The 17,190-nt window shown below is 32.4% G+C and overlaps 1 protein-coding gene and 1 pseudogene across 1 annotated transcript; one reads left to right on the top strand and one right to left on the bottom strand.

The window, feature by feature from the left end:
* The first annotated feature begins 1,853 nt into the window (after window positions 1–1,853).
* Window positions 1,854–7,137, top strand: LOC129296111 (putative pentatricopeptide repeat-containing protein At5g59200, chloroplastic). Its single transcript, XM_054934712.1, has 2 exons — window positions 1,854–1,982; window positions 4,286–7,137. Exon 2 carries the CDS (start codon window positions 4,445–4,447, stop codon window positions 6,338–6,340), a length of 1,896 nt encoding a protein of 631 aa, XP_054790687.1. The 5' UTR covers window positions 1,854–1,982; window positions 4,286–4,444; the 3' UTR covers window positions 6,341–7,137.
* Window positions 7,138–12,014: 4,877 nt separating this feature from the next.
* Window positions 12,015–16,821, bottom strand: LOC129296115 (chloride channel protein CLC-c-like; annotated as a pseudogene).
* Window positions 16,822–17,190: the final 369 nt, after the last annotated feature.

Here is a 17,190-nt window from a genome sequence, read left to right as displayed (position 1 = left end):
TTTTATTTTTATTTTTTTAAATTTTTTCAGACCATGGCTGGGGGCTCAGCCTTGAGCCCTTCAAATAAAAGTCGGGCCTCAAAAAATGAGTAAAAAATGAAAAATTGAACTTAAAGGCTTAAGCCCTTATTGGCCGAGCCCTCCCATTTCCTAACTCTAATTAGTTATTAAGTCACTAAATCCATTTAATTATATAAGACAAGAGCGCGCGCGCGCTAGTTATAACACAATGGTGTGTTATTAATTTTAAAATGAGACTTATTATTTTATTAATATTACTTGTTAATCTGATATGGTCAATTGTAAATTAAGAACTTTAAAATTTCATGCATTTTATTTATTAAAGTCTGAAAATATTATTATTAATTATGAAATATTTATTGTTAAAACGTGAATGGGTACTTCTTATGAATGACCAATACTTGTATAATTAAGTCTATTCTATCAGCTTTTTGTTAAAACACAAATGATTTGTTGTTAGTTTTGAAAAATTTATTGTTAAAACCCAAATAGATGTTTATTGATAAAGGGCTAATATTGGTATAATTAAACCTATCTTATCTACTTTTTTTAATTTCTTAAAGCCTAAATAAATTGTTATTAATTATGAATGCATTGTCATGGAAATCAGAATGAATACTTACTGTTAATGACTAAAAGCATAGATCTAATAGAATAAGTGTATGAACAACAAGCTATTTCAATTTTAACAACAACACATTTAAAATTAACAACAATTTATTTGAGATTTAATATATTAGAAATAAGAGATGTGATGGACTTAATTATACAAGTGTTAATTTTTCATTGACAAGTAGCCATTCATATTTTGATAACAACTCATTCAAAATTAACAATAATCTATTCGAGTTTTACTAAGTTAGAAAAATTAATAAGATGAGGTTAATTATATAAATATAAGTCTTTCGTCAACAAATATCCAATTAAATTTTAACAACAACTTATTCAAAATAAACAAAAATCCATTCAGTCTTTAACAAGTTAAAAAAATTGAAAATAGTTTAATGGTATAAGTGTTAATGAAGATGGTTTAATGGTATAAGTGTTAATTCTTCATCAACAAGTATCCATTCAAATTTTTTACAACAATGCATTTGAATTTTAACAAGTTAAAAAAACAGATAAGATATGCTTAATTGTATAAGTGTTATTCCTTTATCAAAAAGTATCTATTCAAATTTTAATAACAACTCTTTTAAAATTAATAACAATTTATTTGTACTATAACAAAAAGGTAATAGGATAGGCTTAATTATATAAGTATTAATTATTCATCAACAAGTATCCATTCACATTTTGATAATAATATTTTTTCATAATTAACAATAATACATTTAGATTTTAATAAGTAAAATATATAAAATTTTAAAACTCTCAATTTATAATTGATCATATTAAATTAATAATTTATATTAATAAAATAATAAGTATCATTTGTGAATTAATAATATAACTTTATGTTATAATATAAAAGTTATTTAGAAGCTTTGATGGCTACATATATTTATTTATTTTTATATATATAATTAAATGACCTCAGTGATTAATGGATTGTAGAATCAAACCCCCTAACCACATTTATCAATTTAAAAAAATGATATCACCATTGTCAGCGCTTTGGTAACCTGCTATCAGTAACCTCGTCGGTGGCAAAATAATGGAGGTGACTAATTTTTTTTATTATTTTAAATGTTAAAAATAATTTAATCATTATACATAAAAAAATCAATATCAGCTAAAAGCCTGGGAGGTCCGTGAAACATCATAATGACATAATCGTGCTGATATAAATACGCTACAATGGTCTAGATTGATAGCCTCATCTGTTTGTCACTATTACAAACTTGCTTTTTATTAATTTCTTGCAGGCCAAAGCATTGGCGCGATAGAGCTCGTGTTCAAGTGTGGCTGCCGGAGTTGCTCAGTGTCGTTCTACGCTTGCCGTCGCTTTCTTCCAGTCGGTGGGTTATGCCGCTGATCGAGCTCCACCCTCTCCTCTCCTAATCTTCTTTTGTTTCAGCATTAGATAAGGGGCTTGTCATTCATGCAAATTACAGCTCTTTCTCTTCTTCTTTCTTTGTGAAATTTGTTTTTCTAATTCCCTTTACCTTCCTTTTCTGCAACCATTGAGTCTATTTTCTGTAACTATTTAGACCTATTTCAAAATCTTTATGTGCCAATTATAAACCCAAAACAGGGGAGAATAGGGATTTGGTGTTGGTCGAAACTCAAGGAATTAGGACCCTCCCTTCTTTGTTAGCTTTTAGTCAACTTGAAAGTGGAAATTAATCTGGTTATTGAATATGATGATTTAAAAGTGTTTGATGGGTGTTTGGATTTTTTTTTTTTAATAAAATAGGGACTTATGTCTTATTAAGCTTACCCTTATGTTTGGGTTGGCTAGTGCAGATTAACTGTTTGTTAAAAGGGCTCTAGAAGAAAATTTATGTATATTTGGTAGTCATTGATAGTAGTCTCAATTTGGTTTAAACTATTTTCGCAACACTTAAATTCTATGTTAATACATAAAGATTTCAAAATATGGTATTTAAACTTGTTAGAGTGATTAGTTAAGGGTTGAGAATATGAAAAGGGAAGCTTGTTTGTTTAAATGGAAGGATTTGGATGGTTATATTGCATCAGCTGTCTTATAGTAGCATGCAAAGGTTGGGTGTACTTTCTCTGTTGACTAATTTCGATCTTGAATTGAATCAATGGTATTGGAAAGAAGTTAAATGAGAAGAAAATTGGAGTGAAGTCTGGCTATTATGAAAAGGCCTTGTTGGACAAGAAAAGGAATTTGATCTCTTCTTTGAGTGTAAATTTGAGAAAAGATATAGCACAGTTGAGTAGATAATTCATAATTTTGACTATTATAACTTTCTCTGTCTTGGAAAGGGGTTAATCATAGTTCTTTCTTTTGACATGAAGGCATTGATAGGGAGAGTTTCCAAAGAGGATCATTAAAGAACACATGCCAAGTGACCATGATACATACCTAGACTTTTATTTTTTTTCCTTGAAGAATGCTATAGCTGTTTACAAATGTTAGTAGCATGTCATCATAAAGGGATTTAGCATGAATTTGGTCTGTCTCTTCATTTGGAATTGATTTAAATTATTCTTTGAGTGTGATGCCCAATTATTATGCTTAGTATTGTATTGTATTGCAAAGATGATTTTTGGAAGCTCTTTATGAATGAAAAGGAGAATTGGTTTAAACTGTTGAATTAAGTAACCCTTTAGGCTTACATGCATGACTACCTTGCCTTGATTTTCATAAGTATTTGAATAATTGATGTACAATGTTCATGTCCATACAAGCTATGAATATGAGTCTATTTTGTGGATTAAAATTCTTGAAATACACAAAAAGCTACAAGAGAAGTTGATAACAAACAGTTGTAATGGAAATTCTGTTTTGATTTTTCCACCTTTGTTTGTTAAAAAATCTTGTTTGTGTGTGCGTGTGTGCGTGTGTGTTTTTTTTTTTTTTTGCGTGCATGAAGTCTGTGGGAGGAAGCTTGAAATATGGATTATGAATATGTTGTAGAATCTTTTACAAGATCAAATTTATAATATAAGAGAGTCAGTTTCTTTGATTTTGAACACTGATGGAGGGACTTAACACAAAATACTTGTTATTTGTGGCCCGCATGCTGTGCTTGTTGTTAGGTTTGCTAGACATGCTTGTTATTTCATGGTGTGCAAGCTATGCTTGTTACTTGTGTGTGAGCCACACTTGTTTTTCATCATGTGTGAGCTACTCTTATTATTTGTGGTCTGTATTCTATAAACCATGGATGATTGGTGACTTACCCATATGGGTAGTGTGCCCATAATGGATATCTCGTTCTATGTTGGTCCCTCTAAGGAAATGACCTTTCAATTCAAGAAAATGTTTTATCATTATTTCTTATTATTGAAAAGAAAGTCTGATGTTAATTCTTTTGAGTTCAACTTACAATTACTGTTTCAGTTTCTACTTTTGTTAAATACAAGCAAGGGTATAATAAGTTTGGAAATATATGTTTTGCACATTTGTTAAGGATGATATTTATCCCTGTTGTTTTGTTAGTATTGTGTCAGTAAACTTGCATCCATCCTTAGTTTCAATGTTTTATAGATTTGAATTATTGAGGTATGACTTTCTTAGCTTGAGAAAACTGATTATGATTCAATATTTATTTATCTGCTCTTTAGTTATTTTAGTAATGAATCATGTTATATGACTTTATATCCTCACTAATTATTTGTATTTCAGATAGTGGAAATGAACTTACCCCTTCATCTGCATTGTACAATGCTATTTGGAAATAACAACACAAAATGTTAGGTGCGTCAATAGTGGATCTACGACTTAAGATTCCAAATTAAAAGCAAAATATGGGAGGCCAACACAAATAGGCATTTGAAGACCAACATGAGCTTTTTAAACCTGGCCCCTGCAATGGGAAACCCAAAATTTTGTTGGAATTCAATTTCCAATGACAGTGATCACATCCTTCGCAGGAACCTCATCTCAATGCTTCAGAATAGCAAAGACATGAATCATGCCCGATCAATTCATGCCAAAATCATAAGGAAAGGAATCTTTCAAGATCCTTTCCTTGTCTTTGAACTTGTCCGACTTTACTGTAAAATCAATTCCATTGATTATGCCACAAAGGTCTTTCACCACAGTGAAAACCCTAATGTGTACCTCTACACTGCTCTTATTGATGGTTTGGTTTCCCTCGGTTTCTTCACAGATGCTCTTAACTTGTATGCTCAAATGATCAACCAGTTGATTTTTCCTGATGAGTATGTGATCACTTCAGTCTTGAAAGCTTGTGCTCTTCTGCTTGCTCTAGGCTATGGAAAAGGAGTTCATTGTCAGGTTTTGAAATTTGGGCTGAGTTTAAACCGATCAATAGCATTAAAGCTTATGGGACTATATGGGAAATGTGGTAGATTGGAAGATGCTCGGAACTTGTTTGATAAAATGTCTGAGCGTGATGTTGTTGCATGCACACTTATGATAACTTGCTATTTCGATCACGGGCTAACTCAAGAGGCAATGGCTTTATTTAGTAAACTGCAATCGAGTGACACGGTCTATTGGACAGCAATGATAGATGGGTTGGTGAAGAATGGGGAGTTAACTAGGGCTTTGGAGATATTCAGAGAAATGCAAGAAAATAATGTGAAGCCTAATGAAGTCACCATTGTTTGTGTTTTATCTGCTTGTATGCAGCTGGGTGCTTTAGAGTTGGGTCGATGGGTACACATGTACATGAGCAAATGCAATATCAAGCTAAATCAATTCATTGGTGGTGCTCTAATCAATATGTATTCAAGGTGTGGTGATATTGATGCAGCACAGTCATTGTTCAAAATGCTGAAGGTGAGAGACCTGACCACTTACAATTCCATGATTGTAGGGTTAGCTATGCATGGAAAGAGCATTGAGGCAATTGGATTGTTTAGAGAAATGATAAAGCGACGACTTGTACCGAATAGCATCACCTTTGTTGGCGTCTTGAATGCTTGCAGCCATGGAGGTTTGGTGGAGTTGGGTTATGAGATATTTCAATCAATGGAAACAGAATATCGGATTGAACCACAAGTACAACACTATGGCTGCATGGTTGACTTACTTGCTAGGGTAGGTAGGCTTGAAGAAGCTTATGATTTCATTGGCAAAATGGGAGTGCATCCTGATGACAGAATGCTCTGTGCTTTGTTAAGTGCTTGTAAAATTCATAGAAATGCCAAGATTGGAGATCATGTTGCGAAATTGTTGAGTGAGTGTAATTCTATAGAGTCTGGATCCTACATAATGTTATCAAACTTTTATGCTTCATCAGGAAGATGGAATTATGCTGCAAAACTGAGAAAGAAGATGGAGAAGGGAGGAATCTTGAAGGAACCAGGTTGTAGTTCCATTGAAGTCAATAGTGTCATTTATGAATTCTTTTCAGGAGACCTAAGACACCCTCAAAGGAAAAGAATCTATGAAAAGCTAGAGGAGTTGAACTATTTGACAAGGTTGGAAGGATATATACCTGCAACAAAATTGGCTTTACATGATGTTGATGATAAGCAGAAAGAGTGGGCTTTGGCTGTGCATAGTGAGAAGCTTGCAATATGCTATGGACTAATCTCAACTGAGCCATGCACGACATTAAGAATCATGAAAAATATAAGGATTTGCAATGACTGCCATTCAATGATCAAGCTCATAGCGAAAATTACTGGCAGGAAAATTGTGGTGAGGGATCGCAATAGATTCCACCATTTTGAAAATGGGGTTTGTTCTTGTAAGGATTATTGGTGAGAGGGAAACAGAAGAGTGACACTTAGGCCTTGTTTAGTACAAGGCATTGAATTTGAAGGGATTGAGAATGGAAATGGGAATGGGAATGGGAATGGGCATAAGATTGGGAGTGGGAATAAGTTTTAAAATAATATTTGATATGTCGTGTTATCAATTATCAATATGACTGGGGGCTTGGGGGCATGGGATATCCTGGCCACCTCTATCATTGGGCATGGAGGAGGAAGGACAAGTGAGGGTAGGGGGGGTGACAAAGGGAATGAGGTAAGGGCAGCTTGGTATGAAATTTCCAATCACACAACTGATTTTCCAATACTAAGAGTGGTATATTGGGTATCTCATGTAAGTTGGGATTGGTATTAGGATTGAAATGCTCAATATCATGTACCAAGCATCAAAATGTGATACCACCCAATCCCAGATCTAACCCTCCAAACAGGGCCTAATATTCAGACACAATTCATGCAACCTTGAAACATTTGTTATCATAAAATCAGTAATTTGACTGATTTCCATGATCATTTTTGCCAAACAAAAGAGAAGATATGTCATTTAACTTTTGAAAATTATAATCCCCTACAATTTAATTCTTAATTCATTTCTATCTGAAAGTATTTGAAGAGTGCATTTACTTAAGTGTATATTTCTTTTAAGATAAATACTGTGTATAAAAGGATTGATACATAGCTAGTTACACATGTTGAATAGCAAGTTGCACATTGGGGAAGTTATTCACTAGTGAGGGTGGGTGAATGCACCCCTTCACTTTGAAAAAAATTATAAGTTTTATATGTAAATTTTGCAACTTTGCACCATCTATACTTGAGGTTTTTCACCCTCTAGATTAAATAAAAATATTTGGTCTTAAAAATTTATTAGATATGTAATATTTTAATAATAAATATAAAATATAAAGAATATATTTTATATAAAAGATCATATCAACCTATTTAATATATTTTTTTAAATGACAAGTAATCTACTTATATTATTACAATTTTAGTCCTAATGTAATTATATTATTTTAAATAAAATTATTAATTTTTAAATTAAATTATGTTGCATCCCTTGACTTCAAGTTACACATGTTGAAGAAGTGAATAAATTTTGTGAGAAATCTGATAAGAGTTATATCATTCTAAAAAGATTGATATTGGCTCATCTTCAATCAATTGGAAGGAATATATACCTAGAACTCAAGACGAAGACTATAAGCATTGAGATTCCATTACTTTCCATTACTTCTTGAGGTAGTGTGGGACTCTGTCAAGAATTAATCAAGGAGTTGAACACGATAGTGAGAATTGATTTCATGCTGTAAAAGAAGTTGAACACCTTTACGCATAGAAAGGCGAATAACATCACCGACCCTTTAATTAGTTTTGGTCATGCTTTAATAGATAATTTTTGTATCTTTATAATCATAAGCCATCTTTCATTGGAGATGGAATATGATGAAAGAGTTTTGTTTTTAGTTGTCTTTGTGTTTGCTCTGTCCTAGTAGTTTTCTTTATTGTATGATTCTTTTCTGAATTAAATGAAGTTCAGTTCTTATTCTCTAGAGAAGAAAAGAAGTTAAACACGACGGAAATTGAGGGTGAAGGTGTTAAAAAAAAAAATTAATGTCAAATTTTATAGTGGAACGTGGCTTGATGTCTTGATCTATGTAACTTTTCTTTGACAAATATACATAGTAAATTCAAATCAATTCAAATAAACTCAACCAAAAATCATGGAATGTGGGTTCAAGGATTTACGATTTTTTTTTAATATAGGGGAAATTATGGGAAAAGACCTAGAGAAAATAATATTTATTGTTGAAGATCTTAAAAATATCAATCATCTAGAAGGACCAAATGCCAAAATATAAAATGAAAAATACTAAATTGTTCCTACTTCCCAATCAAATTTCCTACATTTCTTCTAACCACATCTCTAAAACCACTAAAATTTATTATTAAAGGATCATAAAATTAAAATTAGGATAAACAACAATGTTATTGTAAATAATGATTATTATAACCGTTAATATTAAGTCTGTTAATATTGCCTTGAAAATTTTATAGTTGACAATTGAAGTTCATGGCATTCTACCCAATTCAATCATCTCAAGACTTCGATGAAAGCAAATGAAAAAAAAAAAAGATGCAAATCCTTGATAAAATAATATTGCTATTTATCTGTTGTGATTTTCATCCCTTACTGGCTCCCCCTCTTTGTTTTATTATATATGTGAACCTGAACTTGAATTACTAGCATTATTTTTTTTAGCAAAATTATCAACCATTTGTTTTACTTTCTCATAGAAATAGGTGTCACTCAAGTCTCAAACAAATGTATTTTTATTTATGTTATTCACTACTTCTAGTAACTGTCAAATACGTGAGATGTGGTTAGAGGGAATGTGGGAGATTTGATTAGGAAGCAGGAGCAATTTAGTATTTTAATTTTATATTTTGGTATTAATTTGATCCTTCTAAATAATTACTATTTTTAGGATCCTCTCTAATAAGTATTATTTTCTCCAAGTTCTTTGTTATAATTTTCCCTTTAATATAAATTCAAATCAGTTAAAAATTTAAAATAAATTTAAATAAAGATCATGGGTTTTGTGGTTAGGAAGTTTAAAAAATTGTAATAGTATCTCTGAAATGGATTTCCCAGATAATCCGTAAATAAAGGGAGGATTCGCGGGTTTAGGAAGTTATAATTGTCTAAACACTAAACTTATAAAATATAAATTAGTTTTTTAAAATCTAAATTATATCAATCTAAGTTCCATAAAATTGCATAATTTAAATATATATTTATATAAATTATATAAAATCTAAAATGTAAAATATGAAATTTAAAATCTAAATTATCACTGAATTTTGAGTGAATTATGAAGGCAAAAGGTTATTAGAATGAAAGAATAATTAAAAAATAAACCACGTTGACCTCTCTTTTATTACGGCGACCTCCTTTTTATTTTTAAAACATATGCTTTAGTTCAATTCTTAACATTGTTAAAAGAATTTTGTTAAAAATTATAAAAAATAATTAAATTTTTATTTGTAATTGTGTTAAAGAATTAAAATCATTAACTTACCCTACAATCTAATTGTCTTTCTTCTCTCACAAATAATTAAGTAAAAAATATTTAAATAAATAATTTTAAAATATTATATTAAAATTATAAAGAAACGTAAATTATGTTGATTAATTTATTTCTTATTATATTTAATTCTTATTTTATTTAGTCTTTTCATATACGTGCTTGAAATATTATTTTAACCAACTTATATATTTAAATTAAAAAAAATATTAAATAAATAATTTTGCATAACTAAAAAATTTAAAATATAATTAAAAGGGTAAAAAATGGTAGCTTGAGCATGATTTTTATATAACTTCTATGTTTAAAAGGGGTATTTTGGTTTAGAATATGTGACTTAATGAGTAATTAATAGATGAGTAATTAATAGTTGGGTGAATGAAAATAAAATCTTACAAAAAAAAAAAAGAGACACGCGTGTGTATTTCGTAACTATTGATTTTAGAGAATATTCATATAATTTTTTTTGTTAAAGTATATTTTTAATCCTCTAACTTTATATAAAATTTTAATTTAATTTTTTAATTTTAAAAAATATCTTTCTAATCCTTTAACCCTAACATCACTAATTTCAAATGATTTTTTTGTGCCAATCATTGTTATTTAACAAAAATTAAACTTGATATATCAATATTTAAGAATGCTTTGTCAATATTGAAAAGTTTAATATAAAAATTTATTAGAATAAAACTAACAGTGTTAGGATTAAAAAATTAAAAAGACACTTTATAAAATTAAAAAATTAAAATGAAACGTTGTATAAAGTTAAAGATCTAAATTATGCTCTAGTCATTTTTTGTAAAAGCGAATGTATTTGTAATTAAGGTAAAACAAAGGAGATGTCAATATATTTTATTCTGATTTAAATAACTAACTGTATTTAAATCTAAATTTTATAATCAATTCAAATTGATTCTAATTAATTAAAAGAGAGATGATTGTATTAAATTATAAAATTTGATTATATGTATGAATTAAAAATTAATTCCCAACCTGAATTCCGCATGAATCATGAAGTTAGGCGGTTATTAGAGTAAGAGACTAATGTAAATAATTATCTGTAATTAAATCCAAATCTCAACTTTATAATCAATTCAAATTGATTTGAATTAATTATAAAAATAGGGATAATTGTATTAGATTATAAAATTCAATTATATGTATGAATTAAAAAAATGGCAAATCAAATCCTACACAGATCATGAAGTTAGGAAGTTGCTAGAATGATGGAATACTCCGAGTAACTAACCGCAATTACCTTTATGGGATTAGGAAGTCATTAAACCATAGGATGAGGAAGTTGTTAGAATGAAAGAAAAGAAATAAATTATATTCACAAATAAAAAATAATTTTGTAAAAAGAATCCCAGTGGCTTTATAGAATTGAAGCATTTGAAGAAAATAAAAATTATCATCCATATTTGATAAAGACGTGTTTGTTATTTTTTTATTTATATATATATATATATATATAATATAAATAGAGTATGTGTTTGAACCCGCTACAGATCAAACTGGCTAGCCCAGCCCAATATTGTACTAGGTTCAATTGGGCTGTAGAGTTTGAACCTTTGATGTTTTATGAGGACCGGTTCGGGTCTTTAGTTAATCGGCCCAACCAAAACCGGTCTATGCGTACAGTTTACCCTAATAATCAAGTGTAAAAGATTCGGTTTCAAGTTCCATAGATTCGGATCCACTTTTCTGATCCGGAGGAAAAAAAGGGGGTCCCTCCCCTTCAGGAATTAATTAATTATCAAAGAGGGGCCAAATACCAGGTTTAATGATTTGGTGGGATCCACAAACATTGTGGTTGCCGAACTGCTGCTCCTTTCATTAAGACTAAATGGAACTTAACATGATTTGGGGAATGAAAAAAGATTAAAGTGGTCTGTCTCCCTGTCTGTCAGTCTCTATCACACACAGAAAACAAAAAGCAGACCGTAAATATGCAGCCATCACATGGTCCAACTAATCCCTTTTTGACATTATTGACCAATTTTAGCAGATATGCACACATATCTCATTATTACAAAATCCTTGAAAACAAAAACAAAGCAAAAAAGTTGCGTCGATCGGATATATATTGACTTTCTTATATCAAAACCTTGGCTCATAAACACAACAGTACTTACATTCCACTTTCTTTCATGTTTGACGGTAGTATCTCTAAATATTAGAATTCAAATGGAGAACCGGATGTGACAATGTGGTTGATAGTTTTTATCTTCATCACATTTCAACAATGAATCATATATTGTCGGTTCACAAATATTGAGCTGTAAACAAATGATTTGATCATGAAGAAAATCTTGCTATTGATTCCATAGCTTCCACTCTCGTATTGGCAGCTTCTTTTCTTGGAGGTTCCTTTAAAGTTAGGATCTGTTTGATTTCATGTTAAAAATCACCAAAATCGTTTTTAGTGAAAGCAAAATAATGTTATCAGTAAGTATAATTAGCTCTCAGAAAAATCTGCTCCTGAGATAGTCTCTGCAGAATCTGCAGTTTCAAAGCATTCATAAGATCATGTTCAGACGTATCAACGTTGCGTGTAAACCTTTGACAACCACATCATCATCGACAACAATAATAACAAATTTTATTTCACCAAATAGGATCAACTACATAGATTGCAAGATAGTATTATGCTATATCAATCATGCAAACCATAAAATTACAATAATTTTTCCTCATTACCAGGTTTTCAGACAAGATGTAATAATTGCCCACCTATAAATATATATACATATATGTAAATAACTGAATAATGAAATGAACAAGATGATTTGGTTTTTGCCATAACTAGGCCCCGAAAGCCTCTTTCTTATAAGAACTATGTGTAAATGAAGTCAAATAAACTGAATAGAAATTACAAAAACCAAAGAGAAAATGAAATAGGCTCATTAATTCACTCATGCATTATGCTGCAAATGCCTACTCATCACATCTATAGAACTGCACCCTCAATCGGATAATCTTCGAGTTTCAAAGGGATTGAATACATGGTGCTTTGTAATGATTTTGGAGGGAGATGATGAAGATGATAATCTACAAAAATCTTATTGCTTCCCCTATTTGTGTGGATCCAGATGAGGGTATAGTCCCAAAATGTGCTCAGGCATGAAGTCATGCCTTGTCAAGATCCCAACAATTGGAGGTCTCTGCAAAAAAGTTTAAATACAAATATCACTCCAAACCAATATAGATGCTAAAGCTAGCGTAACATACAATATTATTATTTTCATCTCGACTGAGTGTTTATCGATTTAAACCACTTGATGTATTAAGTTATTCATTTCAGCGATTAAAATAAATTTTGAACAGGTCTTCCATAATCGACTTAACTCCAGTTAAAGTGCCTCTATGACAAGTGATCAAGGTTTTAAAAACATTTGAAACCTTTAGTGCAGTGTCAAGTGCATAGGAGAGACTTACTGCAGGTGTCTTTGGCACTACCAACAAGTGCCTGAGGCCAAGCTCCCGGAAAAGGACCGCAGCTTTCGCTAGAGACATCGATTCGACTACTGTATATGGTGAAGTATTGGTAATTGGATGGAGATCAACATACATCTCCACCTCCTCCTCTGAAATGTCCAAATCATCAAGCTTGAGCCCCTTTCCTAACCCTGGCTTTGCAAAATCACGTGCTTTGAAGTTCCTCAAAATCGCAGACCCTGTCATCACCTTCTGCTTTGTGAACTTCTTCCTCTTAAGAAGCACAAGCAGATGCGACCTTAAAACCAACCCACACAACTCAGGAGCAGCCGAGAAAGGAGGTTCGTCAATCACAGGAAAACCATGGTGGCCAGTAATCCTCAAAGCATGGATGATATTCCCCACCTTTTCAACCCCAGAAAAAGTAATCAGAGGGCCAGAAAACAACATCACTTGCGACTAAATGCCTCATGTATGGTTCAGCATGTGCTTCCATATAAGGCAGCCCCTTCATTTTAACCATCTGATCATATACACCTTTATGAAGCTATCAGCCACAGTCTTTGAAACAAGAAGAACCAGCATTACCAGTGGGAGCATTAGGAGGTCATTAGTGAGTTCAAGGAGTATGACACAAATAGAAACAGTCATTCTCATGGTACCACCGAGGAAGGATGCAGCTCCGAGGAGGGCAAACAATCCAACATCGAGTACAGTGAATGGACTTAAAAGACTGCCAGCAAGGCGCCCATAAGAGGCCCCGGCAAGTATGACAGGGATAAATAGTCCAGAGGGAACAGCAATTCCATAAGTGATGATTCCACGGAAGTATATTGCAACAAAGAAGATTAGAAGTGTAGAAGATGAAAATTTTTGTCAGAGCCGCCTATAAGGAGGTTGCGGATGGCATCATCATTAGTAGTGAAAAAGAGAGAAGCAAGGTCATTGTAATGGTTAGGAGGACATTGGTAATTCTTGTAGTGGCCAGAGCGACCTACAGTGGGACACTGATCCTCCAAGTTAGGAGGACAAGGGATGCAATTTGATAGCCATGGAAGACCATACGAACAACAAGAGGTCAAAAAGGAGATCGTGACAACAAGTACAATTTAAATACAGGGCCCCTCCTGCAACCCATAACGCTACCAATCAGCAACCAACAAAAGAATAAATAAACCAGATTACAAAATAATACAGAAAAAAGCTATGATATCTTGATACAATCAAATAATAAAAGTATATAATCCATACAAATGATCTTCTTTATGGTACCATTCTATACATGCATATGTAATGAAGGAGCCTTCTATTAAGATATGAACTGTATGATTCCTAACACTCTAAGGTATATTAGATTAAGGAAAATGAAAAAGGGAAGGAAAGTGAAAATTTAACCCAGATATTTCCCTTGTTTTAGAAATATAAAAATTTTCCCTGTAGATGAAATTTTAGAAAAGGAGGGAAAAACCGATTATGTTTAGAAAATGTTGGAATAAAAATTTCCCTTGCCCCCCCCTCTCCTCCCCTTACAAACATGCGTAAATGATTTCACAATGCATGCAGCTGGGCTGGTATTCATAGTTTACTGGCATTGACAAGGCAAATCTACCTTGAACTCTCAACATTGAGCACCCTACCGGAACGGATTCAATGAGAATACTGTCAACTTGAATTACCTCAGATAACAACAATAATATAGTATTACACTTTAAGATCAACTTCTTCCTTTTATCCAATGTTATTATAGATATATACATGAAATTAATCAGCCCTTGACATGGTGTCAGGACTTCAATGTAGAAAGGGCTTTTGATTGCATACTCATTGATGATGCTATAAGTGCGAAAGGACCTTGTCCACAAGATAATTGTAAAGGCTTCCAAAAATGCCTCCAACGATTCCCAGAATACAACTGCCAGAAGGTCAAGAGTGCTGTACGCAGGCTCGCTCATTAACATCAAACATTATCAACCCGCCTTCCCCAAAAGACCACAGTTTCCACCCCGACACAAGTCCATGAAACTTCTTAGCACTACTGCTACTATTGCCGTTGTAAAGAAAGTACGCCACAGAAGGGCACTCCTCCACCTTAAAAAAAAAAAAATCAAATCAAATAAAGTAAACTTGATCACAAGAAAAAAAGAATTAAGACGTTAACATTTCTGCATTGCTTTCAGCAACAGCTGTTAACGTAAGTTATCCTATGTCAATTATTTTGCATGGAAAATCTATATGCAAAATTATATGCCTAGATTCTTATTGATGGAGAGACGGAGATAACCATGAAAGCTGCTTCTTCAAGTGCAAAAAGGACACCACCAACTGGAGCTCGGAAGGCAGCAGCAACCCCCTGCAGCTGCACCACATGTGATCAAATCCCTTCGATCTCGATCATTTTTAAAGAACCTCAGCATTTCCATGTCAGTCGATACTTTTGAGAACCACCTTGTCCGAGTAAATTGGCTATGCAAGCACCAGTATGTACCATAGGTCCTTCCTTACCAACAACAACCCCGCAGAAACACCAAAAATTGAACCAAAGATCTGCAGATTTTCAAACCATGTCTATGTCAATAAAAACCAACTATTTTTCAGTAGCCACTCCACACCCTTTCCCTACCATTCGTTGGAAGAAGAAGTACTCAAAATCCTAACAAAAAGATTTACATATTAATGAGATGACCCAGCCCTAAACCTCAATATTCCCCAATGCTAGAAAAATTTTACAGCTGTAGTTTCTGGTTTTTAAAGTGGATGAGGCATTTGCAATTGACAAATTTGAAAAGGAAGAATTACATTCTCCCCTGAAACATTCCAAATCAATCATAAACCTTCATTCAATAGCTTAAACTTTTGTGTGAAAATGGTCCTTTACACGTTGATTAGGAAGAAAAGAGAGTCAGATCTAGCATCTTGATAAGAAGTAACGAAGCTGCAAATCATCATGAACAGAACACATGAGATTCACATACATGCAATTTCATATCGATAGTTCACCAACTAACCTTTACAAAGAGGGTACTTGGAGCCAATATAGAAGGGGCATCTATACCATTGAGGTAGGCCTTCACCTCAGTATGCCAGATCCAGCTGCTGCAGGGGCAATGTAAGCACAGAGGATTGCGGCAGCAACAGCCAAAACCATGTTACAACCGGCAAATGCTGCAAGGCCTGATAATACCTGCACTGGAGTAAGATAATGTTGTAGTTACTCCAAAATATGAAGGTTAATTATATCTGACTATATTGCATGCAAAAGCATGCATGCGTACATGCTTTTAGGTTTTGTAGGGTATCAGAACAAAACTCAAAATATCAACACACAGACCAAAAAAAAAGGAAAAAAGATTAAAGGACAACAAATATCAAATTGTCGTTTTCTTGACCTTCATTTTTCATTTTCATTCATAATCATACACTGTTATGTTAAATTTTGCAGGATTGATCTGCTTAATATTTATTTATTCACACCCCACAGGCAGAGTAAGAATGTAAAGAACGCACAAAATTTATCCTCCTTTTTATCAATGAATATGAATAGATGCTTCTTCAAACTGAACACAAATGGTGAATTTGAAATCTAAAGCTTGGGCTAAATTGAGGATCCTTGAAAGACAACTATATGGTTCAACTTTATAATACACTGTATTTCCCAAGGAAAAATAACAAGTACACTTGAAACCGAGGAAAAGGGAAAAATCAGAAAAAATAAACAAGACTGCATATGATTTATAAGAATTAGGCTTACTTTTCTTTGAGCATGAGATTGTTAGTGAGTAGAAGCTTGAAACCAGCAATGTTCTCACAGCAAGGTTATTGAAAAATCCGACAAGCCCTGTACTTAAACCAATTAGAGATGCAAGAGTCCATTAAGAACAATATATTGGCATATTTCGACTTTCGTTCTAGACCTCCAATCTTGTTTAAATAGATAATTCTCAATCATCCTGCAAGCAAAGAAACAAAAGTGAAGCAGAGTTTATGTAATGATCCATGAAACATGAATTCAAAATAAAATCAATCAGGCTGGTGCTGTTTTAGCTTAATAATTGAAGAAAATCACTCCGAGAATGCAAAAAGCTTTCTCTGACAAACAAAAAGATATATGATCTCGAACTGAAGAACCCCAAAAAAGGAAGCACAGATTGACCACTTTTTTGACTCATTTTTCCATAGAAACATAAAAAAAAAAAAAAAATGGAACTCCATAACAGATGATTGAACGATGATGAAATCAAACTAAAAAGCTCGACGGAAAACCCAAATGGAACCTTTTTTTTTTTTTTTTGGAAATTCAGAGCAAGAGGGGGAAGGA

The sequence above is a fragment of the Prosopis cineraria genome, unplaced genomic scaffold, assembly GCF_029017545.1.
Source record: "Prosopis cineraria cultivar Desert tree isolate PC_DT_omini unplaced genomic scaffold, ASM2901754v1 PC259, whole genome shotgun sequence".
In the NCBI taxonomy this organism is placed as follows: domain Eukaryota; kingdom Viridiplantae; phylum Streptophyta; class Magnoliopsida; order Fabales; family Fabaceae; genus Prosopis; species Prosopis cineraria.
The sequence above is the reverse complement of the archived record's forward strand: the minus strand, read 5'-3'. Positions and strand labels throughout refer to the sequence as shown.

Bases quoted from the DNA above. Each gene is read 5' to 3' on its own strand.
- LOC129296111 (XM_054934712.1), top strand. From the start codon at position 4,445: ATGAGCTTTTTAAACCTGGCCCCTGCAATGGGAAACCCAAAATTTTGT.